This window comes from Rhamphochromis sp. 'chilingali', assembly GCF_963969265.1.
Source record: "Rhamphochromis sp. 'chilingali' genome assembly, chromosome: 16".
Lineage (NCBI taxonomy): Eukaryota > Metazoa > Chordata > Actinopteri > Cichliformes > Cichlidae > Rhamphochromis > Rhamphochromis sp. 'chilingali'.
This window is the reverse complement of record NC_137943.1, coordinates 29748260-29772450: the sequence shown is the minus strand read 5'-3', so window position 1 is coordinate 29772450 and position 24191 is coordinate 29748260. Positions and strand designations below refer to the sequence as shown.

At 42.4% G+C, this 24191-nt stretch overlaps 1 protein-coding gene across 5 annotated transcripts in view; it reads left to right on the top strand.

Annotated features, from left to right (window-relative positions):
* Nucleotides 1-24191, top strand: part of pard3ab (par-3 family cell polarity regulator alpha, b) — a 251220-nt gene that overhangs the window by 118106 nt on the left and 108923 nt on the right. For 3 of the 5 annotated variants that reach the window (XM_080861496.1, XM_080861494.1, XM_080861493.1), the window contains 7 exons: nt 1383-1466; nt 5721-5846; nt 7748-8157; nt 11322-11461; nt 12122-12250; nt 14885-14920; nt 17539-17586. In XM_080861496.1, the coding sequence (XP_080717622.1) occupies nt 1383-1466; nt 5721-5846; nt 7748-8157; nt 11322-11461; nt 12122-12250; nt 14885-14920; nt 17539-17586 (973 nt within the window). The remainder of the gene's footprint in view (nt 1-1382; nt 1467-5720; nt 5847-7747; nt 8158-11321; nt 11462-12121; nt 12251-14884; nt 14921-17538; nt 17587-24191) is intronic. The other 2 variants (XM_080861497.1, XM_080861495.1) reach the window with 1 other exon arrangement.

The following is a 24191-nucleotide window of genomic DNA, read 5'->3' as shown; positions in this document are numbered from 1 at the left end:
CACGCACTAACCCATTCAGCTTCTGTTATTAACAACTGTGTTTTGTTTTGTTATTTTGCTCCATTGCATGCTTCCAGTTTAATATGCAGGTATGGTATTATTATTCCTGTGATTTCCCAGAGACTCTGGTTTCTCTTGCCTCTTAGTTGTCAGTAAGGGGCCCATTTTCCCTGGGCTAATCATAGTCGTTGTATCAAAGCTGTGGATGGATTAGATCTTGCATCTTTATAATATTTGCCAGTGTATGGTCAGCCTCAGAAATGCAAATAGCTGGAACTGTTTTGGGTTTTCTTTGCTTTTAAATGGATATCAGCACACATTCTAATTTACATATAAATGCTTTAAGAATGCAACTTTCTGTCAGTTTTTTCATTATTAGGTCTCCCCCGTCGCTGTTTTCAGTTTCTACATGCAAAAGCCAAAAACATCAGTAAACTTGAGCTTTTTGTAGAACTTTTTGGAACGTTTTGGTTTGTTGCTTACTCAAGGACATCAGATGTGCTTTAAAAAAAAAAAAAACTACCTCTGCAGAAATGCACAAACATATCTTGTTTGTCAAGTCGCTGATGCACACACCTCTCAAATCTGAGTAACATGTACCATTTGTTCTCAAGGAACCTGATATGTTGATCCAGCATCTTGTCAGGAAGTTGCTTCCTTTCTTCTTTTTTGACTGTGCATTTCAGTGCTGCCAGAAGAGATTTTCCAGCAGAGCAGAGGAAGCTGAATTCCTCTTTAGGGAACTTATTAGTGCTACAGTGTTAAATTTCAAATTTTGACATATTTCTTTCTTGGATAAGTGGATGTTAAATGTGTCTGTGTGGTGCGGTTACATTGATTTGACTTGATTGTTTTCTTTACCATTTGGTTTAGGAACTTTCTAATTAACACTCAGTTTCTACCCCACTGTGTACAACTTCAAACAGCACCCATTCGCTTACATGCAGCTTAATTCCGGCTTTGAAAGGGCAATTTTCCACTCCACAGATATTAATGTGTCGTAGGATTAAGGTCCCACGCACCAAAAAGCAAACACACTGCATTTGTCTCATTACACCCTCTGAAGAGCATCTTAAGTCCGAATTGGGGGTGTGAGGGTTTTTTTGAAAACCTTTTTTTTTTTGTTTTCCCGTACATGTGTTTGATTTCTTTGGATTGCTCTGTTTTATTGTGCTTTTTGTCTCCTCTGACTTCTATTTTTATTTGTTTGTTTGCACCACTGAGCTCTTGTCATAATGTTTCTGTCTTCATTGCCTCATTTCCTGTTTTTATTTTTGCCCACATGGTGTCACCCCTCTCCTCTGATCTCCACCCCGCACCTCCTCCCCAACCCCCCTACCCACCCCCGTCTCTCTCTGTCATTCATCCGTCTCCGATCCCAGAGACATTGTCAAACTGGTGGAGGTGTCAAACGACGGTGGGCCCCTGGGGATCCACGTGGTGCCTTTCAGTGGCAGGGACCGCAGGTAAAAAATAACCAGAGCAGAACCGCTGTGCTCTTCAGACAGGCTAGAAGAAAATAAATCTTAGGGCCATTCAGACATGGTGTCCACGGGTTTAACTACGTTAACAGGTTTTTGCATAAAGGTCTTAGATATTTAAAATATGTGTGCGCAAAGGGCCAATTCAGCCCAATTCAGCCTTTTTTTTGTTCTGTGACCTGCAGTGCTTTTTATCCATCTAGATTCTTTTGATACCAGTTGCCAGTTCTGGGGTATCATCTGTCTGATTGCTCTTGAATATATTGCAGTCCAGCTGCAGTAGCCTTATGATGCTCAAACAGCCAGAAAATACATTTAATGTATCAAGTTCCATGTTGGAACTTTCTTTCTAACCAACTTCTACCAACTTGCATGCATCTATTCATGACAGTGTTACAAGACGTAAATATTGACAGCAATAGCTGTAAGATTAGCTACAGTAGCTGCGCCTCATTAGGCGGATGTATACAGCAAGAAATGAGTTCCTGTAGGTAACTGCTCATAGCAAAGTTTGTGGGGATTTTTTTTGTCTTTAAGTAAGCAGATCATGAATTCTGGATAAAGACATTCCTGCTGATTTTGCTTTTTTTTCCCTGTGCCATCACACTGGTCTTGAGTTTTCATTAAATCCAAAACAATCAGGCTAAAGTCCAATATTTGTTTACTTTTTTTAATACAGCATGTCATAAAATTGTAAAATTTCTTCATGAATATGCCTAAAAGCTTTAGTTATAAATGTGGTTTAGTTTGTGGCAACTTATTTATAAAGTATTGTACTTTTGATTAAAAACGCCACTATGTTTAAATTAAATTGTGCTATGGCCACAGTCCAGTTTTTCCAGTGTTTCCAGTTTGGCCTCACTAAGAGGGGACAGATGTTGCTGGTCCACTTTGCACCCGAGCCGAGTGTTTTCCCTTCATAGATGAGAAAGTTTGCTGGACAACGACTTGGGGCAAAATATCGAGTCGTTTATTTGCAGTTTATGCATCAGAAACTGTTCAATAAACCGTTTTTTGATCATAGTTTTGAGACATGTCTGCAGATGGTGACGTAAAGAATGTGTTTTTTCTTGATTGCGTCATTGCTCGGCTGTTTTTGGATTCTCAGTCTTCATGCTTGGCTGGCTTTTGCTGTGCTGCATCACATTTCGAAAGCCAGTATCTCAAAAACTGGCCAAAGTACAACATAACTATCTAGACTGATGGATAGCACTGCAGAGCACACAAAAGCGCTATAAAGATCAGACTCTTATGTATTTGGGGTTCCACAGGAAAGTGTTAGCAACACACGATGCAGAACACAATTATAACATGTAGCATTATGTTAAATTCTTTCTGCTAATCGGCTGCGTTTAATTAGGATTTTTTGCAAACATTTGGTCTCTGCCTTTCTTTTCTTTTTAAATATATCTTTTCACTTATAGTTTTAGTTTTTGCCACTGGCACACGTCTGACAGGTTTTATATTTAAGAAAAGAAAATAGGAAAAAAGAAAATTGCCCACTTTAGCTGATGACTTGTCAGCCTTATTGTAGTCTCATAAAAGAAATTCTCTTTGGTAGAATTTGGTTTCTGGTAACAAATGTCACGAAATGTGTTAATTTGGCCTTTTTGATTTTTTGCAAAACCCCTGGAGAGAAGCGGGCTGCATTACCTCAGAAACACTCCCTCACAGTAATGCCCATGCATGCCACACATTCCTCTTTGGTGGCAAAGTGTAATAACTTCATCACTCATACAGGCTGAATGACAAGCACGCACACACACATGCGCGACCACAGTGGTTTTCATGCCGGCATCATGAAGCAATTTGCCAGTTTACAGTGATTAATCATGGCTGTTTGGGGTTTGCAGGTGACCGTTTTATTTCTCTGTGGCTGCTGTCACATCAGCTTTACATTATTTAAAGAATACACTGAGCAGTGCACTCAACACACACATCTATACGCTCTCATTCAGAAGCGCACATGGAACGAAACTCTGAAGGAATTAGTGGAATTTCACATCTGGTTTTTGAAGATCCACATCATGAATGCCTTTGAGGTTATAACAAAACTATAGAGCCAAACCCCTGCAGCTAGCTGTCTGCATAGTTTTAAAGCTGAAGTTTACATGTAGACCTTAAAAAAATAAAAAAAAGCATAAACCCCAGCACTGACCAGGTTATTTAGGTCTAATATAATGTCATAGTGCCAAGGTATTTCCTGTCTCAGATATTTTCCCACCAGCCAACCGCAGCCCCGCACATTCCCAGATAGGGCTGTGCGCTATGACCAAAATCTCATATCCCGATATAAGACATCTATCGTCCCGCTAACGATATAAATCACAAAAATGTAACATTTTCTGTAAATTCTGTGAATCTCGGGCAGTTCGACTTGCCTGAAGTGTTTCCAGCTGTGCGTCGTGTACCTGGAGTCGAGTGTTTTAACCGATGCATAAAACGACACATTTTTAGACATAAGTTGTAACGGCCGCCGTTTTCTTTGTGAGTATTTATTACACGGCGTGCTGCGGGGAACAGCCTGTTCTAACGTTTGAGTCTAAGGTTTATTTTTTAGCACCTGACGCCTCTTTTTTGCTTCTCATCCGTAAACACGCTGCATACTCTTTCACGTATTTTCAGTTTATTTTGAAAAGTCTCAACAGGATCTTGAGCTCTATTGTGAAAGGTTTATGTGGAAAATAAACACGCGGACTTGTCCGTCCGTAATGTGGTTATATTAAATATAAGAGAAAGAGAGAACTTTAAGAAATATAGCCACTACAGTGACCATCCAAACGATGAAAAAATATTGCCGTAAACAGTTTATTTTGCGACACCACGAAACAAACGATAGCGTAAAATGAAACGATAGATGATTTTATATCGTCATCCGATATCGAACAGCCCTATTCCCAGACTTCCTCTACGTATCAGTCTAAACTAAGACTCCCAAATGCCATCACTGACTGTAAAGTCTCCGTTGTACTTTATTGAAAATCAAGATCATATCACTTTTCTCTCTGCCCAATGTAATCAGCCTAAAAGCACATTTATAATGTGCTTTTCTGCTATTGGGGAAATGTCAGTTTGGGTGGTTCACCAAGATTAAGATGCCCAGCTTTCATCAGAGAAATGGGCCCCTCCACAGCAAATCACATTGTGTTCTCACTCAAATTCAATCAGCCGAATTGTCTCTGAACTTTTTCAACTCTGAACTTTTCTGCCCCCCGGAGTAATCACATTCTCATTCATATTGAGTTATAAACCTGAGGCGAGGGCAAGTATTAAAGCCTAAAATCAACCCAATTTACCTAGGCAACACTCGCTCACACTACCCTCGAAAAATCCTTGATGCTCTCAGACACGGGCTGTATGCCGAAGAAGACTCGATTAGGGTCGCGCCGTCTTCCCTACCCATAGCTGATTTTCTTCCTCGTTCTCTGGTCTATAATCCAAAAAGCGCCCTTTCAGGTGAAGTTAGCCCCTCGCTGTGGCTGTGCGGGGAGTCATAAGCCAGTTTGCCACACTGGATTACAGAGCGACAAGCGTTGAAGCTCAGCATGGCTGAAGAGCTACAGCGTGATATACCAGCTACTGTCTGCCATCAGTCTTTAATACTGTTGTTTTTTTTATTCCTCTCAGAAACCACTCTGTTTACTTTGTATTCAGAAAAAGGACAGAGGAGCTTAAGAGTTTCGAAAATTAACACATGCAAAGCGTCAACCCGACCAGAACTACATTTGAGGTTTTGAATGTGTTGATTGCCTTTGAATAGATGCCTCCCCCACACACAGCCTCTAAAGCACCCTGATGTGATGCGACTATTTTCTCTCATAAGCCTCATTGGTACACTGATGATGCAAATGACAGGACCACACTGTGCTCTCTTCACTAGTACTGCATGATGAAGCAGAGGCAGCAATTAGGCATAGCTGTCTTTTTTGCCAAAAAAAGGGCTTTTCATTAGCTTCACATTGATGATTCTTGAATAACCATCTGGCCACGGGAAGAGGGATTGTTAAAATAAAAAAAGAGAATTATTTTCTGTAGTCAGAATAATCTAAACTATATCGAATATCAAAGCGAAGATTTTATAACCCCTCACAAGGACAAAGACTCTTAGCCAGCTTTTATACAGTGTGCAAAAAAGTCCTAGTGTATTCTTCACCCGGCTGTGCAGGCCACAGTGTTTTAACAGCCATGTTGAGTCCACAGACACTGCATCCTCTTGACATGAACTTCTGAACATTTCAGGACTCTTGGCTTGTTGGTCAAGCGTCTGGAGAGAGGAGGGAAGGCCGAGCAGCAGGGCCTCTTCCAGGAGAACGACTGTATCGTCCGTATCAATAACGGAGACCTGCGAAACATCAGATTTGAACAGTAAGACTGCAGCTCACGGGAGCCGTTGTTGAGCTCTGCTGATCCCTGGTCTTCCTGTGTGAATGGCTTTTTCGCACCATCGCCTCTTCCCTAGCTTTTTATACCCATAGTCTGAAACATTCTTCTTCTTTTTTTGGCTGCTCTCCTCTCTCCTCATGCCTATTTTACTCCCTCTCCTGCCGGCGCACAGTCTCCTCTGCTGCCTGTCACTGTGCTAAGCTAACCTTTCCCTACTTAACTCCTGTAGGTCAGAGCCTCAATTCCTCAAGTCGTTCCTGCAATCCTCTTAGCCTTTATTCCCTTGTGTTTCAGTAACAGTAACAGCTCTACTGGACTCCTACTCTCACTACTTTCTCTTTTCTTCTGTCAGAAGGAATGGGAATAAATCTCCTAAAATTCACAGCTTCTCCTTTTTCAGTGCTGTTCATGTCTCCTGCTTTTATTCCCTGCCTAACCAAACTCACACATCCACCCATTTTCTAGATCCCGTACGATGCATGAGAACCTATATGCTGTGTATACAGTACATGCAATATCTGCAATGCAGCGATGCTTTTTTGTTTGCGATGTTTTTTTGCCAGCATTACATTTATACGAAAAGTATATGCATGTTTTAAATGCAATAAGCTGCTCCAAACTGATGAACGTTATGTAAGACACCTATTATGCAAAGTACCACCCACATGTGACCATGTATAGATGCGTCTTGGTGGATTTAACCGTTCCTCGAAACGTAAAGAGTCAAACATATATTTCCCCATTTAACAAACTAATAAAATCAGAATCTAGTCACACAGATCATATTGGTTGGTTTCTGATAAGTTCAGGCTTTGAGACTTTTGCTACCACCTCATTATAATGAAGATTAATGGGATTTTACTTTAGTATTATCTCTTACATGACACAGAATTCCTGTGTTGATAATACCAGGAATATGCTGTCAGATCTGTTTACTGGGTAGAAATTGAGCAGTTGCACCAAAAGTATGAGTGCAGGTATATAAGAATAATTTGGGTGAACCAACAAACTCCTGGATCCCGGTCATGTTGTCATGTTCCAGCCATTCCCACAGTTGGAGCCACAAGTTATGTGATGGGTGGGAATAAAGCTTCCATACATAGTGTTGCGACAAGTGCATTAGTGCAACAGTTGCTCTTGTTATTTATTTTCATAAGGGGGCAGACTACATCTCCTCCGACACTCGATCCAGCCTGAGATTGTAAAGACACCGTGACGAGACCGTCCCCCTGAGGGAAGGTTGTTGGTAGCTGGGAAAAGAGGCCCGGAATTTCACAAAGAAATTCTTCGGCAGCGCGACTTTTGGTTATCGGTCTGGGGATGGAGGGGGAGCGATAGAAATTCTCGCGGCCTAGCATTTTCTCAAACGTCTGTTCAGCTGTCAGGGGACCCACGTTTGCTTTATTGAAACAGGTGGCGCTAACAAGGCTTTGGTTTTACAGGGCGCTGACAGCCAACATAAGTTTCCATTCACACCTAATGTACACGAGCTCAGACCGAAGGGGTTTTAAAAGAGGATTTTCTGCAAAGTATTCGACGACTGGAGGTCTCCTTCATCTGGAGCCAAATGAGGGGATTATGCGATGGAGCTGTTGGGGAGGGTTCAGTCACTTTCTAGAGCCGCTCACGCTGGCAATGAGTATTAATTAACATGTCAGAATGTTCAGGTGGGCGAAGATGGATTTTATATATAGTACGACTGGGTGTGTGTGTTTGAGAGACACTGGGTAGATGGAGTGCTCCACTTGGCAAGTTTGTACAGACAAGTATTGCACTTGATTGTTAAGTATGTTGAGTTTTGCCTCTGTGTCTATCCTTTGTTCTCTCCATGTCCTTAAACCATCGTAAAACTGGCAAATTTCCTCCCACTGTCTTTATCCCAGAGCCCAGAATATGTTCCGTCAAGCCATGCGCTCTCCGGTCATCATGTTCCACGTGGTGCCGTCATCGATGAAGGCCCACTACGAGCAGCTGTCCCACGCTGAGAGGAACCCCGTGTACGCCTCGGGCCGTTTCAGCCCCGACTCCCTCAGCGGCAGCACTGTGTCAGGCATCGACCACACGCCACAGCGGATGTCCCGGCACGGTTCCCAAACGCACCCACACTCCCAGCCGTACCCCCATGTGCTCTCAGAGCCGACTGACGGTTACCCCCCTCTGCTTCACCCCGCGGTTTCTGCGGCCAAGCCCCCGACAGGTCACGCCCATTCACCGCAGAAGGGGATGAATTCCACGCCAGCAGGAGGCTATACGAAAAAAGTCGGGAGGAGGCTCAGCATTCAGCTAAAGAAAGGTGAGGAGAGATCTCCACAAAAACGCACAAACTCTGCCTTAGTGATGGTTTCAACTCAAAGATAATAGATCATAAACCATAACTAGTCTCATAAGCTTATTATTAACATTAATTATGTCTTAGAATGTCATGAGGTTAAGTTTTTCATTGTTAAGTAAATATTAACACATGATCCACAAAAACATTTGGAGCTTTCATCATCAGAAAAGATCTTTATTGTTTCTGAGGAAGAAAAAAGCAAAGTCATCCTAGCGGCTGTAAAAGGGTTGGGTTTGTTGTTGTTTTTGAAGCATACTGAGACTCTTTCCAGAGGATCTGTGAGTCTCTTCTCGTGCTGTGCATTTCTCTGGCTTTTTAAGATTTAGAGGAATACACAGCATCAGTCTAACCTTTTTATTTCTACCCAATAAACAAGCAGCTTCCCGATTCCTTGCAAGCAAGTGTAGGAACACTGTTGGAAGATGGTTCAAGCACGGAAGCGTGGAATATGTGAACGAGGCTGTAAGAGGCTTAAAAACCCCATCCAGAGCTATCCGTACTGATGTAAGATGTGAAAAAGTGGGTGATAAAAGCAAACAGCATCTGCTTAGATGGAAATGTGGAGCAACAGGCGACGTTAGGACTGCAAAGCTGCAGGGATCCTGGTGTACGCTTTGACTGACAGTGGACACAGGTGGTGCAAACCTCTGCCAACAGGATTCCAGGTGTCGGTGCCAGGTCTCAGGGCCAGAGAGCTTGTTGCTAAGCAGCCGCTCGTCCCCGTGCACTGTCAAATGCCACAGCAAAGAGTCTGACAGGGCTGCACCATATGCCCGTTGAAGTTTTCACCCAAACCTGTCCTCTCTCATGGGGCGGGAATCAAGCCAGAACATAAAACATAAAAACGTCCAGCTGCTTTTTAAAAATTCCTGACTCACAGTTCTTACCATCCATTCTTCTGTCAGGTTTTTTTCACTCTTCTCATCCTCATCTGCCCTCTCGCTGACAAAACACTTGTGAAAACGCTGCATTCTGTGCATGATATGGCAGGAGATCTGCTATGTTCACAGTCAAAGATGTTATCTTTTCTCATTCCACCTTTGTTTGCTGTTGTTGGAGCAGACACTTACATGGATTAACAGTGATTCCCAAGAGGCTGTTTGGCTCATCTGTTTTGTTTTGAGTACCGACTTAAGCCTACAGCTTTGAGCGCAGATTAAGCTCCTGCATTTCTTATGTGCTTGAATCAGACACCAGGCTCCTTGCAAATCCCAGGGAGTATCAAAATCAATCACAGAATCTTATTTCTGCACAGGAAATTGCTTAGGTATGTCTTAATCAAGCTAATGGGAGTTTTAAAGATCCTCCTCCCTGTTTAAAGCCAGGAACTCTACAAGCATTTACCGGTGAGTTTAATGCCGCACCTCGAATGCCTGCGGGAAGTTGATTGGCTCATCAATGCAGGGGATTAGGTAGAGGATGTGAAACAGGATGGCTAAGTGTTGTGCTATTCTTTTCATTGGCTCATTCAGACAGGCAGGGGGGATTAAGGCCAAAACCCCTATACAGCAAAAATGCTCCTCATTGTTCTTATATTAACTTTTTTTGACACACATATCTGTTCAAATGGTTTATTTACAGAAACATATCACACGATCACAAGTTCTGAGCACTTGTACAGTAATCTTTATGTGGGAGAAGTTACTCAAGTATGTTGATTATCTGGAGAAATACACCAGACATTGTGCTGTTTTTTCCTTCACACATGCTGCAGAGAACTCTGTGTCAGACATCCACTCACGACCGTAAATGCTCAGTTCAGTTTTAATTCACTGCTTTTTTTTTACCTGCAGTATCTGCAGTTGTCCGGTCCTGCTCATTTAGACGTTTCTGTTCTGGACCTGCAGGTTTTGTGTAGAAAGGTTTAGAGCTGCATTGCATTTGCAGATGAAAAGTTCTGGTTACCCGCTCCCTAACCCTGTTGTGTAATGCGTGTTGTTTTTTTTGACCCAGGTTGTTTTTCAATTTCCAATTAAAAATCAAGCAAAAGTATTACATTTCTTCAGGCTGAACTTTCTTATTGGCACAACATAATTGCGTGTAATTATTGACTGGTTCAAACTGAGACTTTAAAAGCATGCATTTTCATTGCCCTGCAATGTACAAACTACTTTAATTATTCACCACAAACCTACTTAAGTGCTGTGCTGACAGGGTAGAGGATTTCTCTTCATTTCCTGCAACTTCAAGTTGCCCAATAATAGGAAATAGTTTGTTTGTCTGCTAGGAATATGGATAATATGAGACAGAGACCTGCGTTCCTAATGGCTCATAATGATGCACTCGTACGAAGTTGCAGGCAAAACTTACAAACGTACACAAGCCAAATGCAATCCGCCCACAGAAACACAGGTTAATGAGCACATGTAGATCAACAACATCTCGGGGTACTGTGTGCCTTATAGGCCAGGTCACGAGGGAAAGGAGAGACTCGTTGGTGTATTCTTCTCAAAACACAGAGTCAGTTTTCATAAATGATGGTGTGAGAGGCATTTATTGTGAAATTTACAGCACCGGTTGTCGCTGTAATGCTGATTATATTGCCTCTGGTTTTTTTCAGCATTGTGATATGCTACTGATTATTTCCTGAAAGTATGATGTAATCATTCAGCTGCATGCTGAGCTGAATCAGACAGAATCAGGCGGATCGTGTTTATCACGATGTTGCAGTAGTAAATTCACAGTGGCCTAAACAATGGCCTCACTTATTAACGTGGATTGCAGTTATCTCCTCTGACACTGGGGGACGCACTCTTTAATTCAGGTAAGGTGGGCCACTTGTTACTGGATGATGGTGCTGGAAAAACTGGTTAGGAGTGTGCTCTATTAAAAGAGATGAGGTACTCATTGTTAATGGGTCAAGTGTTCCCCTCGGGTGGGACAACTATATTCATACCAACCCTTTACTCCTAATGAAAGAACCCACTTGACTCTCAGCTAAATGTCTCCCAAAACACCAGCCAATATTATTGCCCTCTCAGATACAGGAGAGTTTTATCAGTTGAATGTTAACATATTTTTAGCAGCTTGAGATCCAGAGGTACAGAGGAGACTGTGCGTCAAGATAAAACCAGATCCTATCATTCGATTTTGCATCCTCACTTATTCACCCGCTCATCCCGCAGGCCCCGAGGGACTCGGCTTCAGTATAACGTCACGGGATGTTCCCATCGGGGGCTCAGCACCCATCTACGTGAAGAATATCCTGCCTAGAGGAGCTGCTATCCAAGATGGCCGTCTCAAGGCAGGAGACAGGTTGCTAGAGGTAAGTGCAGAAAAGTGCGGTAATGCTTTACAAGGCGTGTGTGAGGAGGCTTTAATTTAGTCATTTAATAAAGTCTTAGATGGCGATTGTGATCTGGAAGGTAGATGTGCATCACGTAGGAACGGTGATTTCGTTCCAAAACACGCGAAACGGCAATTTTAAATATGTGATATATGCTGCTTGCCATCTGCTGAAGTGTAACAAATTCCTTTCTCGTAACTGTTTTAAATGGAAATGTGGATCCTGAAATTAAATCAAAGACTATGCTTCCACACGCTATCTCGTGCAGCAAAAACAGAACGGCTTTTGAAGTTGCATCATCCCACGTTGCAAACCATTTGCATAAAGGATTACACTGTGCAGCTCTGAATGTATGGGGTTATTCCACCAAAACTTTCAATCCTTTTATCCTCATGTTTTTCTCATTTTCAAACTTTGTTTGAACTAGGGCTAAAGCGACTAGTTGATCGACTAATCAAATTAGAAAACGAACCATCTGCCGCTTTGATAAAAATGTAAAGTGTTGCTGCTTTTCTGTCACGGCCAAAAGGCGTAATTAAGAGATTTGAGTGTTTCACCTTTTTTTAAAACAAGCCTAGATAATAATCCATACAAGATAATGTAGAGTTTAACCCAATTACTGTGCCTCCTCCTGTTCAGGTGAATGGCGTGGACCTGAATGGGCGGACCCAGGAGGAAGTGGTCTCCTTGCTTAGAGCTACACCCATGGGCGGGGCTGTGGGTCTGCTGGTTTTACGCCAGGAGGACTCTTTCCTACCCCGAGAAGTGGTACGTTGGCTGCTCGCCTCACTGCAGCTCTTCACCCTGTCACCATAATGAATTACATATCATGACATATATATATGTAACTTATGTATATACAGAGATGGTGTGTTCTGGCACATGTGTGTGAGCACTTCCGTGTGTGATCCTGAGCTGTCACAAGCCCTGTTAATCCTTCCAGTGAGGGCTGTGCCGTCTTCTCATTTCCCAGCTAACACAGCACGCTAGCCGAGCATGCAGATTGATGATCCTGCTCCATCGCCGCACCGCTCTTTATTATCAAGTCGCGGCTAGCCTCGGTGGAAACCTGTAGAGCTGTCTTTTCACCCTCTCCTTTCTTCTCGATTTCACTTTGTCTTCAGTCTTTCATTATCCATCACCCTCCTCTCCATCCTCCTTCACCAGCTCCCTTTCTTTCTTCACATTTGGTGGGTAACCTTCTCTGCATCTGCATTTCCATCTCCTCTCACTGTGTTTTGCCTCCAAGCTGACTCGGTAGATTGATGGATGTGTGGATGAAAAGACAGACGCAGGGCAGGTAGCAGGCAGAGAGTGAAAAACACACTTGGCTTGAATATCAATCAGGCGTAGTCTACACACATTACATTTTACAAACTGAAATACAACTGTTTGTGAGCAGTTTTTGGATGCTGCTGCTGTCACTCAGTCTTGGCAGAAGCCACTCTCAGTGATTCATGCATACTGATGCTAATTTAGTTTTCATGTTTGTTTATGTTCATGAAGTTCATGTTTTTACATGGTGCCAGATGTTGTACTTAATTATCTTTGCAGAAACATGTAACAGGATGTATGGCGTTGCCTCAAAGTTGTGTTTTTTAATCAGGAAGGGAGCTTATAATGACCAAGGCAGAAGCAAGATGGCAGAACACAGAGAATTAAGTGGCTTTATTAATGTGTGGAAAGTGAACAGTGGAGGCTGTGGGTGCGCTTTAAACCACATTGGTGTTTACTCTACAGCAACAGTCAAGGTTTCTCTGCTATCTCCCTACCTCTGCTAGCTTTAACACACAGCTTATCGAGTACTAACGTGAGTAATGGCATCAAACAGCCTTAAATCTCTGCTCTGCTGTAGCAAAAATTTATTTCTCCCTCTACCTTCAGAAGCCATGACAGCCAGCAGAGCCACAAACAGCTATTCACTAGCAAGCGGTGCCAATCAAACGGCTGATTGGTGACAATTATCACAGTGAGCGATGCAGATGAGGCTATTGGCTGGCTGTCGCCATGGGTGAAGTTTGATGAAGCAAACTGCCACACTGGTCGATACTCATCTTTAGATTACAGCAGAGCTTTAAGTCTGGCTGACTCTGCATAGCTGGTAGTTAGATGGCAGGATTTATTTGATCTGTGGTTATCAGCTGCAGAGGGTGGAGAGTGCGATGTGAAAGGGCTGAAATGGGACTCGAGGGAGATGAGGTCCAGTGCTCAAAATGAGCAGCTCGAGTCTCTATCTAAAGCTAGACTGCACTTTTTCTTCTGCGTTTTAGAGCCTGTAGAGACGAAACAGTCTGTCAGTTAACAACAACATAAGGGTGAAAGATGTTCTAAATTCACAGTAGCGCATTACTTAGGTAATTTAAGCTTAAAAAAAAACGAGATCGGGCTTTCTTGGCACATAGTTATGAATTACAAATGGCGATTACTAAGCCTAATATATTAAATCTAATGTAGAGTAATGAAAAGAATTAAGTGAGCAGCTGTTGTATTACAGGTGACATAATTCTCAGCAGGTATAAAAGCCCTTAATCTAAGCTGAACAATCTATTTTATCACTAATGTGAAACTACATCAGTGTGACACGTAATACGCTGAGCAGGAAATTGAGCTTACACTGTAATGGTAGGATAACAAAGAAATTGGAAATGTTATTCAGATTTGCTGTATTTTTATTCAAATTCCTGCATCACCAATGCAAGAATCTGGCATAAAATCACATTTAGTTTCAGAGAGAAGCAGGATTGTAAAAAGCAGCTCTGTCCTTTACAGTTTTGAATGTAGTTAAATTCAAGCAACTTTTTCAAAGCGGTTACTAAACTGTGCCGAATGCATTTGACGATCCTTTTTGAACCGCACTTTGGGCGTGGCTAAATTCTGGTGCTCACCAAGATTTGTTGTTGTTGTTGTTGTTTTGTTTGATGACTGATGCTGACTTTTTATTTACAGTCAAAACTGTGTGAATGTTTCAGAATCTCGGTCTACACGGAGGATTTTACTTGTAAAGATTGTGGCTGTGAATTTATTCGGGTCGTTTTTCTTGCGATGAAAGCAATCTGGATGTTTGTCTCATCTTGCGATAGGGCACAGCTGGATGTTTAAAAAAAATCTAGAGTACATGAAAGTGAAACTGTAAGTTTGTGCAGATGCAAAGACAGCATTTCGATGATATGACATTTTGTCTTTGCGACCGCTTCAGTTGTTTCCGAGCCACGGTTGATACTCAGTCTCTGCACTCGTCAGATTTATCATTTTCATATCCTGCATGTGCTTTTTCTTGAACTGCCTAACTTTATCCACTAGTTCCCTGATTTCTGTTATAGTCGAATGTTCACTGTTTATGTAAATGAGTATATTTTATTTCCTGATTACTTTTGATTCTTCTGTCCCTCCTCCATCCTCTAGAATGCTGAGCCCCAGATGCAAATCCCCAGAGATTTGGTAAGACACCACCCTTACACCGACCTGCAACAAACCTCCACCTCTCTTCTTTAACAACTCTTTATTTAGCCCAAACTCCCCCTCCTGCTCTTATCACCCAACTTATGCATGCATCCAGCCTCTGCTGCTAAACTAGCTGGTTAATCAGAGTGCAAGTCGGTACCCTACCTATAGTGTTAGTCACTAATTTAAATCTCTAGCTAGAGTCGCTGTAACAAGTCACAATTTCATGCTTCATCAGTATGTGGCTGTTGAAGTTGTGCTGCAGTATAATTTGCTCCATAACTCCCTTCAGAGCTGTGTTTGCCAGTGAAGGTGGAAGTTTGCTGTATTTGTTAGCTGTGGATAAGGCTGTCAGTCTGGCCTTGTTGCTGCAGACCCGCTCCGATATGTGAGGCGAATAACAAACCCAGTTTAGTTTAGGGGGAAATGCAGACAGTGCAGTGAAACGTGCACAGACACTTTGACAGCTTTAATAGATTAACGGTTTCCGTAATTGAGGAATTTAACATAAAGTATATAGCGTGCTATAAATGTCTGACAGAGATTCTTAATCTTGGGATTGTACCCTATGGAGTATGTTTCCGAATCTACCTTCTGTGAATAATCAGCCCTCATCAGGATGTACAGTGTCTCCAACTGTTACAGTGTGGTCTTTATGGCACACATTACCCAAAAAGGCTCTCGATTGCAGCAGCTGTTAAAAGCTCGTCTGTTTTTACTGCTCGTATTAAAAAGCTATTCAGATTTCCATAACTCTCCATTTACATGCCAAATTTGATTTGTGATTTAACAGACTTCACATCTTCACATCTGGCCTTACCTTCAGGTTACATCTGGCTGAGTGCAGGTAATTGGTTAGGTTTTTGCGTGGCACATTAGAAGTGTAATTGCCCAGTTAATCTGATTGGCGGTTCTACCTGCCAGCTGTGGGGATGATCCTTGTCGTGACGAAGCGTTATGGCGGGGCGTTGTTGACTATTGTGACTGCAGCTGGCACATTTCATATGTGTGCACATGTGCAGAAAAGATGACGCGTATCATTCCAGAAGCATTAGAATAAGTGCAGATAAACACCACTGTGTCTCCCGTTGCTGCATTTCAATGTCACATTTTAAAGTCGGAATGGTATAAGCCATCCTTGGAAGAATTGTGCTGTCTTCCTTCCAAAAGTGCACTATAAGTTTAAACTTTTGGAATATTTATTGGGAATTAATTGCTTTGCTTTTGCCTTTTACTCACATTTCTTTTTTCTCAGTAATGTAAAGAACAATCCAGGTGGTCTGTGTGGTTTGTGTAGCAGTTTCATGTGGTTTTGTCTCTTTCTGACTCTGATCTTTTTAGGAATTGATGCTAGCCTAATTATTTATATATATATAATGTAGCAATTTGCAATTTGCGTCTTTAATGAAAGAAAATAATGTCCGTTTCCTCAATTTTGGAGGTTTCCCACCCTAAAGATCGATGTGAACCAGAGCCAGACTGATAAGAAAAAGCACCACAGTCCCGCTGTCTCCTCTCGCTTCTCTTTTCAACTCCCTTCTTTCCTGCTTTCCAAACTCCAAACCTCCAGATGAGCCTTCTCCTTACCCTTTCCCGGAACATCAACCGCCATAATGGATTCAGTGCCTTTCAGATGTTATCTGTTGTCAGGCGCCTCATTTTAAACATCTCACTGCCGATAACAGCAACAATAGCAGAGGCACCATGATGGTGTAAGGGGCAGGGAGTGGGTCCGAAAGAACATCTTTTAATGGACATGCAAGTATTAGATAGCTTTCCAATGGAAAAGGCGGGATAACATCAGTGCCCCTGGGACAGCAGCTCGTTATTATTGTCCTCATTCTCGTATTAGTTTTCTTAAGTGACCACATAATAAAAACAACTATAGAACATTGTGAAAATTCAAATCACTCTCAAATCATTACTTTTGTTCAGCCAACTGTCCAAAGTTGAAAAGCATTTAATTAAAACATCTAAAGCTTTCAATTCTTTAACAGTAAGCAAAAAGCAGGCTCACGTGCCGCATGGGGAGCTTAATTATGTCTGTTGATTTTCTTTAACTTTTCTGTTATGCATCTCTACAGTGCAGTTAGTCGTGTTAAAAAAAGCTAACAAAACTTACTATGTAGACAGCTTTTAGATCCGCGGCTTTGCCGGCACTCAGCTGGGTTTTTGGAAGCCGGCACAGCATGACTCATCCTTTGAGAGAGCTCTGTCAAGGGTTACACGGCAGACAAAATGCAGCAAGTGAAGTGGAAAAAGCACTCGCTTTATGAAATCGGTCCAATGACCCAAAAATCACGCGCGATTTTACAGTAGTGCTTTAGAGGTTGGCTAAAACTTTTAGTTGTTTTGTCATGTTTACGCGGTAAAGCCACCGTGCTCTCCAATCATTGCAATAAAAATGGCCAATGATTAAGGAGACTCCTGTTTCTTTTAGCACTTCATCCATGGCATTAGCGCCCATGACCCTCTTTGTTACATATTTGGTCAAGTCACTTTAAACTTTCTGGCCAAATAGGTTCTTTATTGCAAGTAGTGTCTTGGACTCAGTAAGTGGTCCATGTCTAAGGGGCTTCTGTGTCTAACCTGTTGACTTTGACTGCTCCCTTTAGCATCCACGGCAGCCTGTGACAGCCGGGAAACACCATTGGCTGATAGAGGTAACTGCTGCATGACATCAACAGCATGGGCTATTATGTGCTGTATAGGGGGAAAAGGCATGAAAGCCAAATGAGATACTTTGGGTGGCTGCACAAATAGACTGGGAGTCATTTAAGCAATCCATTGCTTTCCCAATGGTCTGTAAAAACAAAAGAATTTGTTGGGTTTTCTCTTCTGTCTCTTCCTCGCCCCCTTCTTCTCATTGTTTCGTCTCCTGTCTCTGTCTTTGTTAGTTCCCCTTTTCTTTATTTCACTCCCCCCCGCCTCTCTCTCTGCCTCACTTAAGACACACTTTAAGACTTAAATCCTCTTCTCTGCACCTGGCTGCTACAATACAGTGCTGATCAAAGGCATCCGTCTTTACATGCCTGCTCTGATAGTTTCATAATGGGCCCATAACGTGAACATTCAGCTCCATTGTTTATGCCATTAGTCATACTGGCTTATGGAAAATTACTGCAATGCTATATTGAAAAGCCATCAGCAGGAGCAGCAGTAATGCTACAGCAGCGCCGTGCCAAGATGCTATCTATCACATGTGAATGTTTCTCTCTGCACACAAAGCTGTTATGAAATGGTAATTTGTTAGCACATTTTGGTGTAATGATGAAGGATTTTTTCACAGCGTGATAAAGCATTCAGCATGGCCGCCCATGACACAGCATATATTTACAGAAGAATCTGGCAGCATTATACTGTATTTGTCTGTGAGGAGGTCAGAAGTGTGGTGCTGTTGTGTGGGAGGGGTTTGTATTTTTGTTTTTAAACTACAACTTGCATGACAAACCAAAGCCGTGCATTAGTGCAACATTTCATTTGCAGCTCGTAATAACAAGTCAGTCGGTGAAAACCGTGAGCGCATGATGCATCAAAGCTTCTATGTTCTGCTCTTTGTTTCAACGCTTCGTAACATACAGCACCCGATACAGCAGTTGTTACATGAAGTAAAGTACCGAACGTGTCCGGGGTTTTTTTTGGACTCCTCTAAGGTTTTGCAAAAATATAACAAACATTACGCCATATTTCATTTATACAACTGTGCACAGTTTATTTGTTAAGCAATAAATGCTGTCAACGGTGGAATATGGGGTCGTAATTCATTTTTGATTAACTGAAAGAGAATGCACAGTCACCAAAGTTTTCATTCCAGGAAGTTAATGAAATTATCTCACATATTTCTGGATCATAACAGCAGACTCCATGGCAGGCATTCAGATTCAACCTTTGGAGAAACTAGCACTGTTGAGCTGTGTTTATAGCCACGAGTCAGCTCTACTGACTGGGGTAATAATTGCATCATATCTCTATCTCAAAAGATCTGATATGATATTCCTCACTCTGCATTTTCCACATTAGGTGGCTGGTTATTGCTGCTGCATGTCTGATGGCCTACGTCAGCATAAATCTATCTGGCAATAACGGTGACAAGTATTCTTATTTAAAGTCTAAAATGCTGGTGTCTTCTAAGCGAGCATAACTAATAAAACAAAGCCTGACTTTAAAGCAGTACCTATTGTGCTTTTCCTATTATTTATATGTATTCAACAGTGGGGACGCTGAAGCCTGAGGGTGATAGGTGGAACAAAAGGGCTAACACAGAGTGACTGACAGTCATTCATGATCACAATCACACCTATGCTCAATTTAGAATCACCAATCAATCTAACATACTGTGGGAGGAAGCTGAAGTACTCAGCGAGAGTGCATGAAAGCTCCACACAGGAAGCTCCTGGCTGACCAGTGGATTCCTGATCCTAGTCACTCTACACATGTGAGCCAACAGTCCTACCCACTGTCTGTGAAGGTTCTCAGTCATCCAGGTTATTGCAGTCTAAGAAGCTTGGAAGGAAAAGCGTCTGGACTTCTTGAGGTTTTTAAAGACGTTTCACCTCTCATCTGGGAAGCTTCTTCAGGTCTAAGAGCAACTGGTGGAGAGTCCCAGATTTTAAACCCTATGGGAGTGGGTGTAGATCACAATCAGCCAAGGTTTCAGGCGAATCCATTGGTGAAACCTAGCCCCACCCTATCATGTGATTTACTGAGATCCAATGACCCAGGATGTGAGTGGGCGTTAAGGCGTCTGGGAAGGGATCTTCTTCAGTTGCTCTTAGAACTGAAGAAGCTTTTCGGATGAGAGGTGAAATGTTTCCAAGGAAACTTAAAGAAGTCCAGATGGTTTTCTTTCTAACTCCATAGGTCCTAACCACTCAACCACCGTCCAAAGCTCTAAAACTGTGCCCAGTGTACTCAGTGTGCAGGTGATCCTTGATGGCCAAAAGCTCAGACGTGACAATGCTCTAAACATTTTATTTCGGACAGTTTTTTGCACTCTGTATGATGTCGGGAAACATGGATCTTCATGAGCTCAAAAGCGACAACCCACCTTCTGTTTGCAGTGAATGAAAAGAAAACTGTCCTAAAAGAGTTAAAAGGACACATTTCAGACAGAGGATGAACTGAGTCTCTGTGTGAGGTCAATAAGTCTGTTAAAAGATAATATTACTGTACCTAACTGTACTGCTTTCAGCCTCAAATAATCTTTGCATTTCAATTTCTGTCCTTCTACTCAAATACATTGAGTAGTCACGACTGGTGGACAGTTCATAACTTACTGCAACCCTGTAAACTTTGAAATTGGAGTTTTTCTGTTGATGGGGTATCTGTTGCTCTTACTACTGTACATGATCTGAATATTGGTGTTATCTCCACCTCAGGTAAATAGCAGCTTAGTGGGGTTTTTTAGCTGTAATGTAGCAAGAAGTCATTACTGGAGTTACATAACTTGTATCATTATTAGCACAGGAGAATAGCAGCAGTGATTAATGGTTGCAGCTCGGTGGCAGCAGGCACAGTGGTGTTTCTGTGTTTTCCAGCGGCCCGGTGGTGACACATACAAGTCAATCAGAGAGGGCCATTCTACCACAGAACAGGCCTTTTGGCTTAATTAAAGTGATGTTTCAAGCTGCCACCTGGCCTGTACCCTCACGCACACACACATTACAGCCACCCATACAGGACATTACACACACGCACACACACACACACTGTATGCAGCTACATAGACTATCAAGAGCCTTTTGCACATTGCAAACTCTAAAACGCACGGGTCATATGGCACGATTTACACAAACACGCAACACCTCAGATGCACACGCACCACTACACATTTGCACATAAGTATACTCGCGCACTAGCACACACGGGCGTAGAGTGACTGGGAGCAGCTGCTAGTGTAATTGCTTGGGGTTGGATGAGGTTATAAATGGTTTCTAGTGGCCGAGAGAGAGGGAGAGCTAGAAAGAGGGCAGCTGATTAGTTTTGGACTGCAAGTTGAACGTGTGTGTGTGTGTGTGTGTGTGTGTGTGTGTGTGTGTGTGTGTGTGTGTGTATGTATCAGCCTCCATAATGCTGTAAAGGAAGTGTCTATCAGCATAGTCATATCATAGAAGGATAGCATGTTTTTTTTTTTTTTTTTTTTGTTCACACACACAAATCATACCAACACACAAATCATACCAACACACACACTTCCTCTCTTTCCCCCTGTCACTGGCTTTCTCTATGACACACATACACACTCCACACACCTGCCTTCCTCTCCTCCTCCGTGCTGTGCCTGCCTCGGGTACGTCGATCACACAGGTATTTGATATTCATGGTTTATCAGCATGGAGCTACAGCGAGACACATCAGAAAGAGTGGGAGAAGAGAGAGAAGGTGAGGGGGAGGGGGGACAAGTAGGGAGTCATGAATAGAGGGGAGAAAAGGGGGAAGCAGGAAAGGAGGGTGCGAGAAAAGGGGAGGAGAGTGGAAAGACGAGGACGAGGGAAGAGGCTACGAACATTTATTTATTTTTTCTTCACTGGAAAAAAGGATCATAGCAGAAACGACCAAAGTCAGACACTTTTTGGGTATAGTGTGGATTGTAAAGGGTGAGATGGAGTGATGCTGATGAAGATACAGGAACACAGAGCGAGGATGGCAGTGCATAAAGCAGCAAAAGAAAGCCAGGAATATGAAAAGATTTGGAGTATGAATAAGCAGAGATGGACTGTGCTACAGTAGGCAGCCAACAATGCTCTCCACGCCCGACTTCTCTCGACCAATTACACCCTTCACTGCCCCCTTTTTACTTCTCTCTCTCTTTTCAGTCATCACCTCCAGCCCTCCCCCCCCCCCCCCCCCCCCCCCCCTAAAAATTCCCCTCAACTGACTTTTCCAGATGTCATCAAATCGACAGGTTTATATAGCCAAAGTCAAGCTAATCATTCCAGGCCCCGCAGTGGAGAAGGAAAAAGCAGGAAAAGAGTCTGATTCCCCGTAATGCTCAAGTTTTAGTTACTGCACACATACAAAGAAGAGCAGAGGCTTTGAAGGTGTGAGACTTGCATTAGATGTGCTGCACTGGAGAGGTTTGGGGAGGATGGATGGGAATGAGTGAAAATGAGAATGCGAGAGGGACAGAAGGCTTCAGAAAGCTTGTGTGTGTGAGAGGGCTTAAATAGGAGAATTTAATGCGTCATCTTTTCCTTCTTTTAAGTGTCAAGTTTTATGTTACAGCCAAAATTTGGTCAGCAGTTAACAAAAAACAAAAGTTATTGCTCCGAGTTAAAGCCTGTTAATCCTCAAAGCCTCGTCCAGCTCACTGTCATCACCTGTGCTGACTTTAAACACTCCAGTCCCATCAATCTGTGGTTGTTCTTATGTAGAAGTTCTTCCATTTCTTAAGTCGGATAACTGAGAAAGGAGCTGCTTACTTTATGGATGCCACCTGTGAACTAGACAAAAAGCATTTTTCCTGTGATTTCAGAGTTTTCAGACAAGCGGTGTTTATCTGAACCGAGTTCAAATTTGAGGCTCACGTTTTCAAGTGCATCTTTCTGCACAGTACTTTGAGAAAAGCTCGTTTTCCGTGTGGCACAATCACTACTTTAGCGTCAAGGATAAAAGCAAAAACGATGGCTCTTCAAATTTAGATGTTTTAATGTTGGGTGTGCTCGTAGGAATAAATGATAAGAGGGGGAAACGAGGAGCCGAAGAGATGGGCGACGGAAGAACAAGTAGAAGCTGGGGAAGGGAGGTGGCGCAAAACAGGGAGGAGATGAGGAGATGGAGATTTAAAAAATAAATAAATGTGAAAGAGCAGTATAAAAATACGAAAAGCGGAGAGAGTGAGAGATACAGGCGCGCAGTGAGAGAGGTGGCAGTGTCTCTCCTTTTGTGTTCCACGTGGATTCATCCCTTTCTGTCAGCCTTTCATTCACACTCCCTCGCTCGCTCACTCTGTCATTGTCATGCTCGCACTCTCTCATTCTTCTCACCCTTTTCTTTTCGGCTCCTCGCCTTTCCACCCTCTCCATTTCCCCCCCATCCCTCCTCAAGCCCATCGCTACTTTCCTTTCCATCACCTTCATTCAGCTCCTCTCACTTTGAACCTTCTTTGCCTCCTGTGCCTGTGTGGGTTTTTTTTCTTCTGATTTTCTTGTTGGTGTATTTTCTCTGTCTGGTCTTAATAACAATAATAATCAGTTAGATAATTCAGGATCTCAGAAAAACAACAATTAAGCTTTATTTAAAAGTTGGTACACTGCGTCCAATTTAAGATAAATATTTTGGATCATGACTAAAATTTAGATTATAGGTTATCAGAAGGTTGTAACTTTGTTATACATAGTAATAAAATGTTACTTATAATTTTGCTTACACACTGTAAACAGGGATGTAGTAGGAGTAGAGCACATTTGATGCCCACAGTTGGCCTTAGTGGTAAAATCATGTACTTCAGAACTTTTCCCAGGCTGACCCACAGCTCCTTTCCAAAAAAAGAAGGAAAAAGTAGCCTCTCTGGCGGTTTATGCTAATCTTACCTCCACAGACTTCTCTCCACAGATGGTACCATACCTGATCTGTGGCAGGCCCACTCGCTGCCTGTTAAAGTGCTGTCACGCAGGATGCCTCGTGAGTGGCACGCTCTGAAACCCATTATTTACACTGCTTCGCTCAAGCTGTGACTGCTGCCCTCGCAGCCAATGGAAAGACGGCATCCACGCAGCAGTGTGCAGGGATCGAGGGAAAATTGATATTATAGGTGTAAAGTAACTGAATTATATAATTGAGCTTCGAGATTGTAGTAAGAGCATCAGAGAAAATCTTTTGATTTGTTCCTCTCAGTAATGAAGAAAAGAGGTGCAGGACACAGACTGAAACACTGCTGGAAGTCTTTAACTGTTTTGCTCTGACCTTTGTGACTGCCTCAAACAGCACATTGAACCCTGTGGTGTGGAGTGCACATATTGCATGCTGAATGAGAGTCTCATCAATCAGAAAGAAGAGCAATGAAGTTAAATAGCAAAAATAAAATTTTGACATCGTCTTCAAAATAAAGAAGCCCAAGGTTTCGTTTTTGCAAAGATAATATTCATTATATTTCCACACTAAACCATAATTGTGTTGGTTGGTGGTGGAAATTCTTTGCTAGTGCGCATTTAATGTGTAAAATCAACATTGCAAATGCTGTAAACGAGCCTGCGGTGGTTTAACGACTGTTAATACCTACAAAAAGACACAATACTAAGCCCCCTCCCTAAAATGTTATTAGAAGCAT